The sequence below is a fragment of the Necator americanus genome, chromosome X, assembly GCF_031761385.1.
Source record: "Necator americanus strain Aroian chromosome X, whole genome shotgun sequence".
NCBI lineage: Eukaryota > Metazoa > Nematoda > Chromadorea > Rhabditida > Ancylostomatidae > Necator > Necator americanus.
The window spans coordinates 25,504,111-25,521,978 of record NC_087376.1 but is presented as its reverse complement, the minus strand read 5'-3'; the positions used below and the strand labels follow the sequence as shown (position 1 = coordinate 25,521,978).

Below are 17,868 nucleotides of genomic sequence, written 5' to 3'. Positions count from 1 at the left end.
ACTACAGAACGATTATTTATTTATTTGTTGGAAACACCTGCAAGTGTGCCATGAAACAAAAAAGAACAATATGGAACAGAGCTCACTAGAATTTCGCCTGTATTTTACACAACAAGACTGGCCCTTCCAAGTATAAGGGGTGGTGGGTTGGCAGGTCATTCTCCTGCTACAGAAGGTGAGAAATCTTCACGCGAGATCCTTTTCCCAGACCCAGAACGCTACGGTAGATAGTTGGATATCAGGATTTTGGTGACCAACTTAACCTCCAACAGAGGAATCCGTCAGGGACCTGGGCGAACGGGTAGAGGGACCTCAAGCGCAAGAGCTCACCAACTTTGCTATCCTTGAACGGCTTTCCACCACTAGGAGAGAATAAGGGTCAATTGTAGGGACGAATTTGAAAAGGAGCACATCAAGGCAGAATTTCAGCTAGCTAGTGTCATAGTGAACAACAGAAAGAGGAACTAAAACTGTGAGCTAAAAACACATCAACTATTATCCAGCCAATGTAAGTCTACTCTACACCTTTCGTTAGTACCAAAGAATAAATCCACATCCTAATCTAACACAGGTTCCCTCAAGTAAACTACACACGTAGGTTGGAAAGTCACCAAACAGTTAGCCTAGGCGCGAAATATTAAGAAATTGCTGAAACAGAAAATTCCTCGTTAATGTTTAAATATTCTAAGATTCGAAATAGCCAACCATGTTGGCAAGTTTTAAAGAAGAATATTATGAGAAAGCATGTTTTCAAGAAAAAAAGATGTGAACGGTGAACAATCAGGAGATCAGGGATTGAAAACAGGGGAATTGCGATACCAGCGTTGCAATGAGAGTACCCCACTAATCTGATCTTATTCTATATCTTTCATCGACAGTAAGGGAGAAAGCTCACATTCTAACCTATGCTAAGGTCCCCCGAAGTTGAAAGCAAAACACTCGCCCAGGTTGTAATGTTGCTGTCCCTCGGCAGCGAAATGTTATGGGGTTCCTTGAAACAGAAAATTTGTCGTTAATAATTAAATGTCCTGGGGTACGAAATACCTGCACATGTCGATAAATTTTAAAAAGAAAGATCATAAAAAGGCGTATTTTCAAGTAAAAAGAAGTGGACAGTGAAGAATCAGCAGATCAGAGAACGAGGACAATAAAATTTAACATGGTTTTTACATTTGGAGAAAAAAATGCGAATAAAAACAGAATTGGCAGGAATGTACGATAAAAATAGGAGCATCACTCCAGTGATACTGAACACAGTTCGCAAAAACAAGAACCATTCAGAACGCAAATAATGAAGCAATTACAAAGGTATAGGTAAACATAGGTGAATGTTTCTAAGCTAAACGCAGAAGAGAGTTCTAACGAAACATTTTCTTTCAAGAAGAAATAATTATAGTAGCCAATTTTCAATCATAGCAACTGTAAAGAAATGCGAGATTTGACTTTTCGACTGGTTGGCTTTCCTAAACGGCCATTTTAGTGCGCGAAATCAACATCTCACTTTAGTTTCCGATGATAATCCCTTGCCTATAAATACAGGCACTGCATGAATGATTTTATACTGAGAAAGGGTGCCAATTTAGTGATACGCAATAAAGTCAATGAAACTATTTAAAAAAAAAAGTTATGATGCAAATAATAAAAGGTGTAGCAATGAAATATTTCCATAAAATCTATTACGTTTAACAGGTAATTCGTGCACAAAAAAAGACAGGAAACAAAGAAAAAAGTCGGGGAAAAAATAAAAAGAAAGAGTCAAAAGAGTGGTGGTACTACCTAAAGAAATAAAAAACATTTTGGAAATATGATCGAAGGGAACGAAAACTATGACAGATGGTAACGTTGACAGCTGCAAACGTTAGAACTAGGAAGAATGACGCATTGAGGAGTGGCTGCGACGCGCAGCACACGAAAAATCCTGCAGGTGACGCTGTGTTCTTGAGGATAGCGACGATTGTAGGACGGGCACAAGGTTAGGGAGGAGGTGATCGCGCACGTCACCACCACTATCGCAGCAGCAGTTCAAGGAACGAACTTCCTTTGTCAGCAAACAGTGCACTTTTCCAATCGCGCAAACAATATAAGCGCGCCTTACTTGCGAATCGATTACGCATACAAATCGAATACTCGGAGATCGATCTCGTCGATGGTATTCATGTGAACTGCGGATTCGTCACGTGATGTGTTTGTGTGTGCTATTGTACTCAAGAAACTTTTTTTATTTACACAAACCAGAATGTTTGTCATACAGTATTACAGAAAGCAAAGAACGGAACCGAGGAAGTTGATAATGCCATTCATTGCTGCAATTTCCATGTTAGCACTAGTCCTCCGAAGAGTTTTGGATGAGGAACGGAGAGGAGGTGGTTCGGTAACGAATCCAGAACAAAACAACACATAAAGTGGCCACGGTAGGTAGATGAACTACGGGCTACTAGTTCGTCTCACTCCAAAAACTTCAAGGCTTCTCTTCAAAAGGTCAAACGAAATATCTACTGGAATGAAATGTTGTCATGGTTCCTTGGAAACTTTACGCCTTCAAACGGCTTATTGGTCAGAAACCTATTGTTATGTGCTACTTATTTGCACATCTATCACTCTGTAAATGAAAAACGGTGAGAAGGTCCTCGCGTTTGATACCTTCAAGGAGAAACCAGTGAATCGAATTATTTAAGCGATATACAACAAAAACATGGATCAGTATCTCGTTCTCGTATCACCTCTGTTCGTATCTGCCATCACTAATGATTTTTGTTGGAATGATTCATATGGAAGTACAAATCCCCTAAGGATTTACAGTCGCTCTTTTCATTGATCTATATCCTTCGAGATTTGTGCGCACATATGAAGGGGAAGAATGGTGGTCGATGCTGCCCTAATAGGCACATTTGCCGTTGTCGAAAATTACCAGCGCCATTACTAAGGAAAAGATGTAGCGCCAGCCACGTTCTGAAGATTGCTCCAGGTAACCAATCCTGGAACACCCTTTTTTTTCAACCTCTTCGGAAATGACTTCATGCGGGATGCAACACGTACTATTAGAAGTTATTGAATGTGGTAATAGCGTGTTACTGTGAATCATATTTGCACACACCTTTCGCTGCTTCTGAACGGTTCAGTAACAAAAAGAGGGGAAAGCGGATTGTTTCTTTAGATACAATTCAAATAGAGTATATCTCAATATTTCAAAACAAATCATCAGGGTTGAGGAATTTTTGAGAAAAAAACATGGCGTTTTTGATTTGTCATTCGATGAATATCGGTAATTCCACCAAGTAAATAGAGAGTGAAACTGTAAAGTTATGGTGAGAACAAATCTTACATTTTATGTACCTTTGTCTTAAATTGACAATTCCAGTCATTTTTTTCTGAAATTTGGATTTCTACGTTAAACCTTCCCTCAGAGTTTTGCCCCGGAAGCATTTACCTATATCTGTCAATGTTTTTTTTTCGTAATTTCTTCAATATTTGGGTTGTGAATGGTTCCATGCAAACTGTATCCGGCATTACTGGAGTAATACTCATATTTTCATCATGCATTCCAACCCACTCCTGTTTTTACTCACATTTCTTCTGCAAAAGAAAAAAGAACATGGAAAACTGTTGCTCTCGCCCTCCGATCTGGTGATTTTTGAATAATCAAATTTCTTTACGTAAAAGTACGTCTCTTCATTATGTTCCTTGTTACAACTTGTCGACATAATAAAGTTTCCCGAATCCGAAGTATTTTATTACTTGTGAGGAATTTTCTGTTTCAACGATCTCTTAACATTTTGCACATAGAGGCAGTGGCTGGTAACAGAACAACCTAGATGTGTGTTTTGCTAGCAACTTCGAGAGAACGTGGCGTGGGTTAGTACGTGGATTTCCTCGCTTGGTGTCATTACAAGATATAGAAATGGTTCACATTGATAGAATAATCCCATTGTAGCTGTGTTTATGAGAACCTGTAGCTGCATTTAATGAGTATATTTGTTCATCGATCTAATTTATTATATATTACATTAATTTAGGAGGGAACTAATGTAGAATTCATGTCCTCTTGCTACGCGTAGTTCTCCTATCAAGAACCCCACGAAATTACACGGTGCGAAGCACCGTCGCGATATGTAGGAGTCTGGTCGGTTTATTTTTGAGTTTGTAAATTCACAGGTTCATTTTGGTACTTCTAGGTGGTAGTCTGCGAGGATTAGAAAAATCTAACAAGACAAACAAACAAATAATGATAAATGACAAATGGTAATTACAATTAACAAATAATAATCAATATAAAGTCCTGCCTACTGCATTATTTGATTGAACGAGAGACACTAGATTTTAAAACAATTCTTAACTAATTTCAGTAAACATGTCAAATGTTTGCGAAAAACTGAAACATATAGCCGCATACATACAAAAAGGCAGGTGTTGTTTTCAGGTTCCATAAAAGTGGTGTTTCTAATTGATGCACAGTGCATGATGCGGGGTAACTTGATTCCTCAGCAAAAGCAGGAACCATGGAGAACAAACAAAAAATAAGCCAAGTTTTTATAAAACTTACGCCGTCTATGCTCTCCATAACATCTTCGGAACTTCGTTCAACAGAACCGCAAGAAACCAAAGTCTGAGAAAACGAGTTGGCACATTTTTTCTACAGCTAAAATTTAGCGCTAATTTTTTCCTATGAAAACATCAGAATACTGTGATTTTTTCTGAGTACCTCGTTCTAAAAGAACCACATATGTGCCGGTACAGTCCACCTTACTTTTTTTGGATCGACTAATGATAGAGTTTAAGTCAACAGAATTTTGTATTTTCGTTTTTAGGGTTGTTCATTAAGGTACTCAATAGCCTCTAATATGATGTAGGTAATCCCTGGAAAGAATTTATTCTTGATAATGTCAGTACATATAGGCATACAAGTAATAACTATGGGAAGATATTTGAAGAGAATACTGAACAGATCCAGAAGTTCGTAATTAGTGGGTCTGGTCTAGATTTCTCGGGCTAAGAACAAATACAATAATGCATTACTTCATTACGTTTTCGTCACTCCCTACATTTGTGTCCAAGATCAGATAGATTTAAGGGACGGAACCTTCTCGCACGCTTTCCCAGGATTGACTCAGTTTCCGTGTTGGCGTATGCATGACCATGAGTGTATGGAGCTGTTCACCTGTGTTCAATCTGTATACGTACATCCTGTCGCATCGGGCCGTCCACAAGCCTGGAGGCAAGTGACTGACAAGTACAAAGAAGGTAGTTAGAGTTCGCTCCAACTAATACGCTCCATCTTGACCATTCCGAGCATTCTGTTGTATCAGAAGAATAAGGTTAGAGAAAGGTAGAAACTAGTGCCTTACGATGTTTCACGTACTCTTACATCAAAAAAAGGAGGACAATATCACAATAAACTTTAATCCAAGAAAGAAAGGAAGTATGATCTCCGGATTTCAAACCGAGTAAGGGATGAAATCGGAGCTTAGGCTTTTCTATCCTTGTAATGCAGCTAACGACGATTACTTCAAGTAAGTGCAAACTTTTACTCCTCCGCTGTCCAGTTTTCTTCTCGTTGTTCCATTTGTTCCTGCATTGATCTCCTTATTTATTACTATCACTTATTTAATTTGAGTTTTCATTCTCTTTCTCGTCTATTACATCTCTGTTTTACTTGATTTGTTTTCTTTTCATTCCAATTGTTTTTTTTTACAGTCCGACTTCTTTCAACATAATTAAGTTCACTGCCGTTTTCACTTGTTTCCCACACTATCAAGTATTAACACAGTACCTGAACACCCGCTTTTAGCCTCGCTACTGTTTTAGCTTTAGTAAAAGGAGAAGAAACGACTTTATGTTCTTCACTCTTTTTTCAATTTTTCCCACTACGTAGTAGCATCATCAGTGCCGAAGTTCCTCAATAGCTTTGATTTGATTGTCAGAGGTTTGAGGTTGGAAATTAGTAAAATTCGGAGACACAAATGAGTAGTCATACTTCAGCACAGGCGAAAAACGGATATCAAGTGAAACTTTAGGATTCAGTGTTCAGAAAAGTAATCATTGTCGGCAAATTTCGCACGTTTACTTCCTATAAATAGCGCTACGCCTAAATTTGAATATGAAGAGAGTTTGATTTCTCTCTGTATCCAAAATCGTTTGAATAGTAGCAGAAAACTGCTCTTATAAAAACAAAATCCAAAGACACCAAAAACAAAGTATATAAAAAACAAAGGGAGGCCTTCTACTGTATTAACACAGTAGCAGGCCTCCTTTTCTTAACCTCACTATTGTTTAAGCTTTAGTAATAGGAGAACAAACTACGTTATTTCTTTAGTTTTCTGTGATTTTCCCTCTACGTAATTACATCATCAGAGCTGAATTGCCTCAGTAGTAGATTTGATTCAGTTCTAAGTATTTTTGAGCAGAGGTTTGAGGTTGGGAACTGGTAAAATTCGGAAACATGAATAGTCATACTCTCGCACAGACGAAAAACGGAAAGTAAACCAAACTTTAGGATACAGTGTTCAAAAAAGTACTAGTAGCTGTTGAAAAATTTCATACGTATACTTCTTATGAAAAGCTCTAGGCTTAACTTTGACTATAAAGAGAGTTTGATTTCCCCCTCCGTATCCAAAATCGTTTGAATAGTAGCAGAAAGCTGCTCTTCCAAAAACAAAATCTTGAAAACAGGTCCAAAGACACCAAAAACAAAGTCGATTGAAATTATTTACAAGTTCCAAATAAAGTCTGAAAACGCTACCTAGGTTTCCTCATGGACCGCACCGGCTTTCTTCCGTACTTTTTTCATTATCTAGTACCAGTGTTGGAGCTGTATCACCCAGGATGTTTTGTAGAAAAAGTACTTTCTCTAATTAGAAAAAGGTACTGGAAAAAGGTCTTTACTTTCATTTGAGAAACCTCCACTATTTTTTCTATGCGAATTGTGTTCCTTTAGCTTCGATGCTCTTGTCATATATTAACGTGATATAAGTGCCGATTATCATGCAGTACGCATTCGCTAGTTAGGAGCAAAGTAAGCGACACAATTACATGCTAGGAGGTAAAGACAGAATGAAAAAAGGAGAGCAATGTTAAGAAGAAAGAGTGAAAAACAAAAACAAAGGGAAATGAAACTACATGTTAAATAAGGAAAGCAATGCATGAGCAAATGGAAAAACGAGAAGAAAACTGGACAGAGGAATGGTAAAAGATTTTAGCTCTGCAGTTACCTGAAGTGAACGTAGTTAGCTGTGTGATAAGGATCAGAAAGTCCGAGTTTCAATTTCATTCCTTACTCAGTTTGAAATTCGCAGATCATACTTCCTTTTTTTCTTGGATTAATGTTCATTGTGATATTCTCTTCGTTTGTTTTAAAGGCATCACCCCACGAATCTGAGGTGGTGCAGATTTCAGGTGGAGAATTCGTATAGGGGATGGGAGACTACGGGGTGGGGGGTGATTCCGTCCATTTCTTCCTAATTGCCGTAAAAAACGGCCGGGAAGATGCGGCGCCGCACAAGACTGGCGCGCTCCAGTCGAACTCCCTGTGGAAAATAGTGCGCCAAAACGCCTGAAGCCGTATCTTCCGGGCCGTTTTTTACGGCAATTAGGAAGAAATGGATGGAATCACCCCCCTCTCCGTAGTCTCCCATCCCGTATACGAATACTCCACCTGAAATCAGCACCACCTCAGATTATGGGGTGATGCCTTTAAGCTAATAGTGCGCAAAACACCGTAAAGCACTCATTTTCTACCTTCCTCTAAACTTATTCCTCTGAAGCAACAGAAGTAGTCACTCGGTGTACCATTTTGGATTTCGCGGCGCGTTAGCATTGGTCCAAGGGGCGGAACCTCCCGCAGCCGGGTGTAAGGTTAGGTACAAGTCGAGACCGGTCATTTGTGAGTTCGTTCAGCTGTAACTGGACTGTAATTCATCAAGCTATAGATTTTCTCACCTAGCTCAAATGTACTGTTACAGTTCTTCAGGCTCCGGAGAAGGAAGTGATGCAGCGTTCTCAGAAAAAAATGGGGTTGAAGCAGATATCTGAGCTGCCAGTAGGAAAAACAAAAACAGTTACGGTAGTCGGCATGCAAGGCAAGTACGGAAACCAACAACACTAACTATAGTGCCACCACAATAACCAAGACGAGAAGGTATCGAATAAACTAAACTCCGTTTACGATACGTACTGGAGAAAAACCATCCTTTGGCTTCCACTACGAAATGTAGAGACGCAAATGCTCACGTGATATTGCGCCACAAATCAAAAATTTTGATCGATTATCATGGAAAGTACGTTAATGTACAAGGGTCCTAGACACGGCCTATACGCCCCCGAACTGCAATGAGTGGTGCAAGGTCCTTTCGGTTTCAACCGCTCTGCTTTGAGCGCAGACGCTTACACCACTGCACCGAAACTTCGATCGTTTTGAGAATCCTACTACTTTTATTGTAGCAGTGTTCCTAAGCTCTTAAGTCATATCGACGTCCAAGTAAGAAATAAAAGAGGGTAGAGTTTTTTTTTTTTCGAGAGAACCAAAACTTCCCTACACAAAGCAAGGGAGCATACAAACGAAAAAACCTGTCCAAATGATGTGGCTTCCGCTAAAAACTTGCGATATGATGTGAACAAAATAAAAAAAAGAAACAGGAATGTGTCTGTTAATAACTGTAACTGGTAAGAATTCGTATATATCGCAGTATATCCGTAGAAATCCGAGTATTTCATTGTTAATTCAGTTTAGTTTTTATAGTTTAGTCTTCCCATGGAGGTAACTACTTGAGTTTTTTGCCATCAAAACTTCTCCAGTGCATCGGAGAGTGCGCAGTCAAAAGGTGTGATAATAAGTGAAGCAATGTCGAAAGTTTTTCCGTTAAATATAAGTGAGGACATGCATGAAAATGCTGGGTCAACTGGTTGAAGATGGATCATAAATTCACTGCATCTGCCGACAAAGAACGAAGGAGCCTTTGGGTGCTCATTGTGTGAAAATATATCCTGAAAGTTCACTTACCTGAAACAAACGCTCGATGCTTCATAAGCATAGTAATCTAAGTATTTTTAACGGGAAATATCACCACCGTTTGGCTTCCAAAATATAGATATAGTCGCTCATTTTGTAATGTATGCAGACATGTTAGTTTCAATCGGATTCAAGCACTCTCAGCATTCCTATTCCAAAGAAATAATCCTTTCTCTTAATTATGCAGGAAAAATGTGAGCCTATCTATGCGTCACATTTTTAGAATGGAAAGAAAAACAGAAGTAGCGTAACCGCATTCGCAATACATATCTAGTCTTCTGTTTCGTACATGGAAAACTAATTTCATTTATTTTAGCCTGAGCGAAAAGATACTGAACATCGAACATATGCAATGTTGTAAATATTCCTCATCCTCGAATACTAAATAAACCTTGAACAAAGAAGACTGCAAATAACAAAAAACACCTAATAACGCCCAGATTGCAACCAAATAAGAAAGCTCGAAGACACGACCGCACCTGGTCCTGAGTAGATTGCCTTCTATTGTAAATTTTCTCCACTTCTTTCCTCTAAACACGTGTAACTTTTCGTGTTTCATTTAAATTCATTAGTGGAGTTAGTTATGCTTTGGTTCTTTGGTTTTACGCGGATTATTTGTTCATTCTGTTTGCATGTATTACATGTGTTATGGTTTCAGTGTGTCCTTTGTTTCCTCATCTAACACTTTTTGTTTCCGCGTGCTGATTCCTAGATGTTTTTCGTCTAATTAGCACGTATCACTGATAAAATGTTCCTATGTCCTTACCATAGTAACATTTTCGCATTGTTTTCTTCTCATCTTTTAAAATACTTATTTTCTTTCCACATATGAAGAATATATAGGGTTTGCAGACATGAAGTTGCCTGTGCTCTTCTTGGGCTCACTGTTCGCGTTAGCACTAGCTCCTCCCCCTCCTCCTCAGAGAGCCCAAGCAGAACACCAAGCTGCTCAAGAACGACAGGTAGGGAAAAGACGACTTCAACGAGATGAATAGAAATGATTTCTAGCAGTATTACTTCATAGTGGGCCAAAATGTGTAGCCCATAGTGCAATGTTCTATAATCAGCATTGCAGGGTTCGAACGGAGATTCTGATCATAATGCAAACGCGAACACAGGCGACTCGACAGGTCAAAAACCGGTTTGTTGTTGTATTGCTAACAACGTTTCGTATTGTTCTCCATATATTGTGTGTTCTTTGTTGCAGATGTATGAATTCACCTACTCCAAATACCTCGAAGAGGTTGTAAAAATTCTTGAAAGTGATCCTAAGTTTACGGAGAAACTTCGTGGCATGCCGGAAGCCGACATAAAGGTTGCTCTTTTTCCTAGAGATTTCATAAATCCCTCTAAAGTTTTCTTTAGGCCGGAAAAATTGCGGATCACATAGATGACCTTGATAGCCACGTCTTTGACAAGCTAACAAAAGCGAAACTTGACGAACTTGAACGTCTCCGAGAGCAAATTCAGCAACAGATAGAGGTGAGTTTTGTGTTAGAGCTGCTACTTCTTTTGCATTGACCATTTTGCTATTTGAAATTAAAGGCAGATGGTGGTGCGCATAATGTCAAGATGCCAGAACATTTGGATGCCACTAACTGGGAGAAGTTTGGAAAGGAAGATTTAAGAAAACTTATCAAACGGGTAAGTTTGGTTATCGGTGATTTTTAAGCGATATCATAAGCTAAATGATGAGGAAGAGTTCGTCATTTTCTTCTCATTTGTCCGTTAGAACTACTAGTTTCATCCCAAAATTTTTCCTTTTTTTCCAATGATTTTCCGATAGTACTTTTTTTTGCCGGCGATGTTCATCTGAGAGACATGTTGTGAATGTACTGTATAGGAATGTTTTGTGCAATCGCATAGGCACCTTTGATAAAAATAGCCTTATTTTACAAGGCTTATGAAATGGCAGAAGGAAATTATTTTCATTTCGATTATCAGTGGCTTTGATGACTATTATATATTACTCATTATTATGCGCAGAACTATGGTGGCTTCTAAAATCCTGCTTAGGAGGAACCTTTTGTTGTTAGTCGTGGTGTTTAAATGCCTGTTTTCACTCTGACACTTGTTTGCAAGCCAGATAAGATTGTCATTATCCTGATGGTGGAACTTGGGGCTGGTTTTAATGCAGAGTTCCACTTTATTTTTGTATTTGAGGTCTATGCATATTCTAGAACATCACGATACATCAATCGTAAAAATGTCCAGGAAGTGTTGTACAAGTCAATCGAAACGGTTTTTCACGCCTATGGATGTCTATAGATGAACATGTCTCTGTTACGACCAGAATATCAGTTTTTTTTTTTTCGTCATAAATTGCCATCTTGCCACGATGGAGGAAGAAATATATGAGGAACCGGGCATCTCCGTCTTTCGTCTTGTTCAAGTCAGTTGAAAGAGAAAATTCACGTGCGTCGGAATCCTAATCAATAGTATTTTTGTAATTTTTATGATCCTTGACCAACTACAGCTGCGCTCTTAGCATTTTTTTAAAGAACTCCATAGTTTCACTTCTCTCTCTATCTATGTTTGCAAAATGTTCGTTTCATAGTTGTTTCGAGGTATATTCTTATTAGCAAGGATGGAAGCATTAACAAATAGGGAGACAAATTAATATATTAAATATATTTGACTGGGTACTGGGTTTCAGAAGAAAAAAAAAAACGCAACATTCCTTTGGAATTGAGTGGATGTATATGATATTCGTCAGAATGCTTACGTACACATGAAGTTATTTTCTGATCGTTTTTCAATGCCCTGGCTGTGAGTCCATCCTGTAGCAGCAGCAATGCATGTTCATATTCACTGGTGAAAAATGCAAAAATCATTCTTAATATAGTAGAACCGATGAAATAGTCAGACCAGAAAATACAGTGAGTTCTTTTTTTCCCAAGTTTCAGTTAGTTGAAAAACAAATGGTTAGTTCGTTTGAATAAGTATAATTTTTTTTCCTTCGTCGCAGGAAATATTATTTTTAAAGTGAGGGACGAAAGACACATTGAACGCCTGAAAATAAGCATCGTATGATTTGACTTGTGGCCGGAGTTTCCCACCGAATCCAGTTTTAATCTAAAACGCAAAATAACCTAAACAATTGTTGTTGCGAGGAGTGTTTGATCATGTACTGTCCAAGTCAACAACTTGAATTTTTTTAAAAGACATTCTTGAATCAGTCCAGCCTTTGTATATTTACGGAATACAACTGGTTTTACAATCTTTCGTTCTGATCTGGAATTTCAGCAATTTTGAGTGACTGACGGAACTCCGTCGTGCGGTCGCCAAGTACACAACTAGGGGAGCGAGTATCTTGTATATTTCGAAATTAAAGCAATCTTGGATTGCAGTAGTTGAATTCTATTCGACTGTAGTCTTGGTGAGAATGCGATTAACCGACACTTTCGTCTTTGAGAAAACGGATTCGGTCGGATTCAGCTACGAATAAGGTGACAGAAACTACGTTACTTGAAGTAACGTTAACCTACGAGGTTTATGTAGTTAGAAGAACATTCTGCAGCAATGTTTAGACATTACGGATAAATTGTCAGAATCACCTAGTTTAATATGAAAATTGTCCATCTTGATCTGCTTTGTTTTGAAAACTCATCTGTTTGATTTGAAAATTGTCCTGCTTATTTTTTAATCCCTTTAGATTAACTTGGAAATGTCCATCTTAATTAAAAATGATATAATTGGTCGTCTGTACTGACGTTGCCACTTTTCACCGTTTTCTTGCGACACAAGTTCCTCAGCTTGAACCAAAGTTTATTGATTAAACTAAAAGAAAAATCATTAGAATCCACATATTTTTGCCGATGAAAAGCAAGCTTACTTGTTCGTGCTATCTAAAAGTCAGGTGATATGAAGACTACGAAACCATTGAAGGCGGTCAGCTTGATTTTTGAAGGACTGCTTCCGCTTCCTTATAAAAATGTTTAAAGAAGTTAAGGGATGGTATATTGGGCTAACCTTGAACACATCTCATGTTCCGTGTGCAAATCTCAGCCGATTTTATGCATTTGTGTCAAATTTCGCAGACAGGCGCATTGTGATCGTAAGAGGATTACAAGCATTTTAACCTGTGAATACTGATCCGCTTTGAGATTTTATTGGTGTCGACGTGTTCTTGCTATAGAACCGGTAGGAACTTGGCAGCTCTGATTCTAACATGTGATGACTACGATTGGAATAACCAAGAAGAAAGTTAACCCAAGAAGAAAGTGGATAAAAATGAATAAATCGATCTCATCGATTTATTCGTTTTTATCCACTTTCTTCTTGAGCTCATTAAAACCTTACCAGTTAACGCTTAGTATTTCTCCGATTTATTGATTTCCTTTTGTATCTATCCAAGCCTAATAAAACCACCTACAAAAGTTCTCGTATGAGCTATCTGCTAGCTCTTTCATCGTTTGAACAAAATATTCGATCCGTAGAGTGCAGCATTGTATGTCGGTAATGTGGATGTTATGCAGAAATCTATGTTATCCCTTTTTAAACAGTATATTATGGAAATTGAAAATTTTGTACTTTTTAACAAGCAATTATTTGAGTCTCGAGCTAGACACCCTCTTATTTAATGTTTTGTGTATTCCTTTTGTTTATCTTCATGCACCGCATTCGCTACATCCTTCTTTATTCACACTGTTGAAAATATGGATGAGAATCATTTTTTTAAAGAAAAAGAAACAGGAAATTGGGAAAATTTCAATATGTCATTTGTAATCACTTCAGACCGTGGAAGATATGGAAGCTATTGATAAACAACGCCAAAAAGAATTCAAGGAATATGAAATGCGCAAAAAAGCTGAAGAAGACCATAAACTTGCTCAAATGAATGAAGAAGTATCATGTGTTTCCTTATAGTTTTTTTCCTATATTTTTTTTTCTTTTTCTTATTCGTTTTCTTTTTATAATCGTTCTCTCACAATTCTTGAATGAGTTTTTGATTAAATAGGAACGGAGAAGGGCCCAGAACGAGGCTGATGCGGCAAGGAAGAGACACAACGAACACGAAAAGTTAAAACATCCAGGAAGTCGAGATCAACTCGAGGAAGTTTGGGAAGAAAGCGACCACGTATGTTATTTCCTTTCATAATGTAGGATACCCTTATTCACGTATCTTTTTTATTTCAAAACCGGTCTTCCAAGCCGGGATTTAGCGCAACCAACGTCTTTCGAGATAATTGTCCTTATTTACCGAATGATTTGTTTTAGATGGTACTTTTTACAAGTTAGTAGCATTTATTATTTCGAAACGAAGGGTTGAAAGCACAAATTGGAAGACTAGCATTCGATGATGTTGTAATTACTCGGCATTCAGTTCAAGAAGCAATACAGCTGTTTCTTCAAATTGTTTAAAGCTGTTTCTTCCTCAAATTCTCTGAATATCTTGGTTCATTATCAACTTGCGTTTTGCCATTCATGTTTGTCGTCACTGTTCTGCTTACTTGTCTGAGTTTATTTTTTTACTGCGTTTATGCACTTGTAGAAGTATAGTAGGGTCAAAACGACATGAAGCACGTGCGCAAATGCGTGCGCAGCTTCTCTCGAGTTTCGGTGGAGCGTAGTGAAACCCTTGCTGCCTTCACCGGGCCCCTTTCGAGCGCGTACGCAAATGCACCGCAACTACACTCATGATTCATGTCGTTTCGACCCGACTATAGTTTATTTGTCGGGATCTGTAATGGTTGAAATCTTATTTTTATTCACTACAAGGCTACTAAATGCAGTTCTTTGTTTGTAACTTGTTGCTTTAATATTCAATATGGTTTTGCGAAACTGCGTGTGCTCAAATTCTACTGCTTTAGATGGAAAAGGATTCATTTGATCCGCGAACATTCTTCGCTCTTCACGACCTGAATGGTGATGGATTTTGGAATGCTGATGAATTGGAAGCTCTCTTCCAGAAAGAACTCGAGAAAGTATACAACGAAACCGATCCTGACGATGACCCTAGAGAACGGTATTTTTGTGGGAGTTCCATTTTGTTTTTGTTTCTTTTTCACAGTAACTTAGTAGAGCTTCAGAATGGAGGAAATGTACCGAATGCGCGAGCATGTAACAAAACAAATGGATAAAAACGGGGACCGTCTAATTTCTCTCCAAGAGTTTCTCCAGGTTACTTTGGAAAACAATGAAAGCAATCAAATTTTTGAAATTTCTGTTAATTATTTGGTAGGACACAGAAGCACAAACTCCCGACAAAGACCCTGGATGGAAGGACCTCGGCGACCAACAGGTAGTGTTGATTCATCTACGATGTTCATCCTGCTTAATTTTTACCTTGTTTTCTGTGAACAGCTTTCTCAGGTTTACACTGACGAAGAATTACAAGAATTTGAGAGAGAATATGCGAAAAAGCAAGGTATTTTAATTTATAGTTTTCTAGTTTCATTTCTAGTTTTCTTTTTACTATTGCTCTGATTTGATGTTCCTCTAGGTTTTACACGGTTCCTGCAGAAATTAGAAAATTGGTCTATCTTGTTCAATTCCCAGCGTCCAATCGCCGGAACGCTCTTGAAACTTTTATGTTAATGTGCTTTTAATTTTTGCTTCGATCTCTCCGAGGCTAATTTGGATACAGCGGTTTTTAAGATCACATCTTCGAGTGTCTCTATTTGAACTTGTTGCATTTTTCCATTTTCTGAGCTACCATAAATGTCGTCACCTAGGATGGGGAGAACATGCTTATGAAACTACCACTACACCACTTCCGCCACCTGTGAGAACTCAACAAGTTCATCACCAACAGGTATATTCTTCTTCCGATATTTCCTTCCCCTTTCAACAGTTTCATATAATTTTCGCTTCTTATTGGTGCGGTCAGTTGTAGGTAAATGTTGGAAGTTCACCTCACCAGCAAGGAACGGTTCCTCAGGTCGAATTTCGAAATTATAGTCTAAAACTATTAGACGTTATTACTGTTAGTCATTCTAGGCGCATGGAGTTCAACAACAACAACAACAAGAACCCGTTGTCCAACAACAGTACCAGCAATTCCAACAACAACAGGTACGTTTTAAATGCTCAGTCCGCGGTGACTCATCTTTTTAGTTTGGATCTGTTTATTAGTACAGTACGTTCAATTCATTTACTATTCCCGTAATGAAAACCTGCTACCATGTTTAAAGATATGAACTCTCCCCGAATGCTCGTACACTTTACTAGAACGAAAATCATGGAAAAAAAAGCAAACTATTGGAAATGAGATCGCTCTTGCCTGAATTTCCCGGGTAAGCTGCAAGTGCCCTACTTGTAGTACGAAGGGGGTAATTGGAATCAATGCGCCACTACCAGTGTTGTGAATTCAGTCAAGATTTAAGAAAATACGGAGTATTTGGGAATAAAATGTATAGGAACATTTCTCGCAGAACGTTCTGCTCTTTTTGATGCTCTCTGGTGGAAGTTTCTGACGTTAGCGTTGGTTCATTGTATGCAGAAATCGCATGCGCTTTCCGATTTTAATATACTAGATTGCATTTGTAACGAAACGATAGGAATCGAAACGTTTATGCCAGGTTCTAGGCGGATGCATTCACTTTGCGTCAGAGTGGACAGTCAATTTGTGGTATACGTTGTTTTTTCTTCTTCGTTCAGGGTAATGGAAAAGGTTTTCGGAAAGAGATTTTCTTTACGTTCCTTAGTTGGAGAATAACCCCTTATGTTGTCGTAAGGCATGAGAAAGAATGTTGAGTCAAAGTTTGCTTGTGATAAAATGTGGAGATCCTGTTTCAGATCAGTGGTCTTAGTTTTTAGTAAATGAATATGGAATCAGTGACTTCTATCTAATTCATATGCGAATACACGAGAGGAATTTTGCAGCTTCCAGAAAACCGCTTCACTGTATTTTTTAGTACCATTCTCCAATTCCTGAACTTTAGCCTTAATTTTTCGAAGTCTTAAAAGAGATTGTTAAATCTGAGGGGTTATGTGATAATGCGTCTTCAATGCAATTCAACTGATTAAGCTTTTTCATTTGTTCGAAACGTCTTTTTTTTTTATAACGCGTGACAAACTCACCTCTCTTTCAGTCTCTTGACTGTTTTTACTTCAATATTTTACTATTCATTTTGGAAATTACAGAAGGAAACTAGTTTCATACTTATATTAGCTACACGTACGACAAACGATACTTTTTTGGAAGTTTCAAAGCGTTTGTGTGGTCAAATGAAAAAGTGATCATAGTTCGAAAGTATTTACTAGCGATTATGCTGAACAAAGGCTGAAAAGGGCATACTAGTTTGCGGTGTTTGCGTGCTGACAAGAACTATGCTCATACACCAAGTGAATTTGAAATTATCTAATTCCGAGCATGTAAAATTTGTAATTTTATAAACTTCTTAGTGTACTATAATAGAATAACCCACCCTTGCAACAGAGAAACTTCATTTTTGACGTGTAAATTTTGAAGAAAGTCACAAAGTTTCCGAGACTTTCAAAACCACTCCTTTTCAGTTTTGTTGATCAGCAAACAGGTGTTTATTTAGAAGCCGGGGAAAAATTTGAATTATAAATGACAAAGATGTGATCGTGTGCATGAGTTTATTAAATGAGTGAAATTTGAAATCATTTAAGGCTCCGATTCGACATGAACCTATCGTGGAGAAGGCAAAGGACTCCGTTTATGGCATATAATTGAATCTACAGCTAATAAATAGAAGCTTCTCGGTCCGTTCTTTCCTCAATCATCAGAAAGTATTTGGAAACAATAGGAATGTTGTAATTTTAATGATTAATCGTGCAACTCTGGAGAACCTATCATACGGATACTATGCACAGATTGTGATTTCATTCTGCTTTGAAGTCTTTTTTCGCTTGTCTCTCGTTCTCCTTTTACTTATGAGTTTAATTCCTTTGTTTGG

At 38.1% G+C, this 17,868-nt stretch overlaps 1 protein-coding gene across 2 annotated transcripts; it reads left to right on the top strand.

The window, feature by feature from the left end:
* Window positions 1-5,123: 5,123 nt before the first annotated feature.
* Window positions 5,124-17,641, top strand: RB195_025469 (uncharacterized protein; the record flags this gene model as incomplete). Of its 2 annotated transcripts, XM_064213626.1 has the most annotated exons (16): window positions 5,124-5,238; window positions 9,845-9,963; window positions 10,077-10,142; window positions 10,209-10,316; window positions 10,367-10,483; window positions 10,547-10,645; window positions 13,739-13,849; window positions 13,962-14,081; window positions 14,815-14,969; window positions 15,034-15,124; window positions 15,186-15,245; window positions 15,317-15,371; window positions 15,679-15,758; window positions 15,840-15,884; window positions 15,944-16,018; window positions 17,582-17,641. In XM_064213626.1, the coding sequence occupies 16 exons, from the start codon at window positions 5,124-5,126 to the stop codon at window positions 17,639-17,641; spliced, it is 1,476 nt and encodes a 491-aa protein (XP_064069507.1). The 2 variants fall into 2 exon arrangements, with proteins under 2 accessions (XP_064069507.1, XP_064069508.1); XM_064213627.1 differs by lacking the exon at window positions 5,124-5,238 and having other exon boundaries at window positions 9,856-9,963.
* Window positions 17,642-17,868: the final 227 nt, after the last annotated feature.